The sequence below is a fragment of the Ipomoea triloba genome, chromosome 16 (genome assembly GCF_003576645.1).
Source record: "Ipomoea triloba cultivar NCNSP0323 chromosome 16, ASM357664v1".
Classification (NCBI taxonomy): Eukaryota; Viridiplantae; Streptophyta; class Magnoliopsida; order Solanales; family Convolvulaceae; genus Ipomoea; species Ipomoea triloba.
In genome coordinates, this window is record NC_044931.1 from 960241 (window position 1) to 960918 (window position 678).

Here is a 678-nt window from a genome sequence, read left to right on the forward strand (position 1 = left end):
TATATATATATATATGATATGATTATCAGGAAATGTGGTGGTGGCTACCACTAGCTATATTCGGAGTATTTAATTGAATATTATGTTGGATTTGTTCTTTGTTGCAGGGACCTTTCTATATAACTATATCAACATTATTGTTCCAACTGTTGATTAAGGAAATCATCTAAAAGAAAGGAGTATTTTATTGCAATATGGCAGCCCACCCTTGACTATCTGCCATCCCATATATATATTATTATGTTTAATGGGAAGCAATGGTCCCCATCTTAATATATAATCCTATATATAATATATTTATATTCATGTGTAGGGAAAAGAAAGTCACCATAGCTGCAAGTTGGAGTAGTTACGAACGCAAGAGACTAATGGAGGCCGGCAAACTTTGTTTATAAATTGCTAATTAAATTAAGCCTTTGGTGCTAGCTGCAGGCATCATTTTTCAGTGGCACACTGCCAAACTCACATATATATTTAATATATATTTGTATATTTAATGGCAGGGAACCAATAAACATGGAAAGTATGAGACTACAACGAAAACAAGTATTGAGTTCATCTCGGAGATTTTGACCATACTCCGATAAGGTTACCTAAAAATATTATAAAATATTATTCATGCCTTTTATATTCATATGATAGTAGTTATGTGCAAATGATTATTATGTGCACTAGTAA

General features: G+C 31.9%; 2 protein-coding genes across 2 annotated transcripts in view; one reads left to right on the plus strand and one right to left on the minus strand.

Moving 5' to 3' along the window:
• LOC116007912 (zinc finger BED domain-containing protein RICESLEEPER 3-like) overlaps positions 1 to 170 on the plus strand; it is a 3812-nt gene extending 3642 nt beyond the window's left edge. The window contains exon 3 of the mRNA XM_031248570.1: positions 108 to 170. Coding sequence (XP_031104430.1) covers positions 108 to 170 — 63 coding nt within the window. The remainder of the gene's footprint in view (positions 1 to 107) is intronic.
• A 238-nt stretch (positions 171 to 408) lies between these two features.
• LOC116007913 (cysteine proteinase inhibitor B-like) overlaps positions 409 to 678 on the minus strand; it is a 13432-nt gene continuing 13162 nt past the window's right edge. The window contains exon 2 of the mRNA XM_031248572.1: positions 409 to 426. Coding sequence (XP_031104432.1) covers positions 409 to 426 — 18 coding nt within the window. The remainder of the gene's footprint in view (positions 427 to 678) is intronic.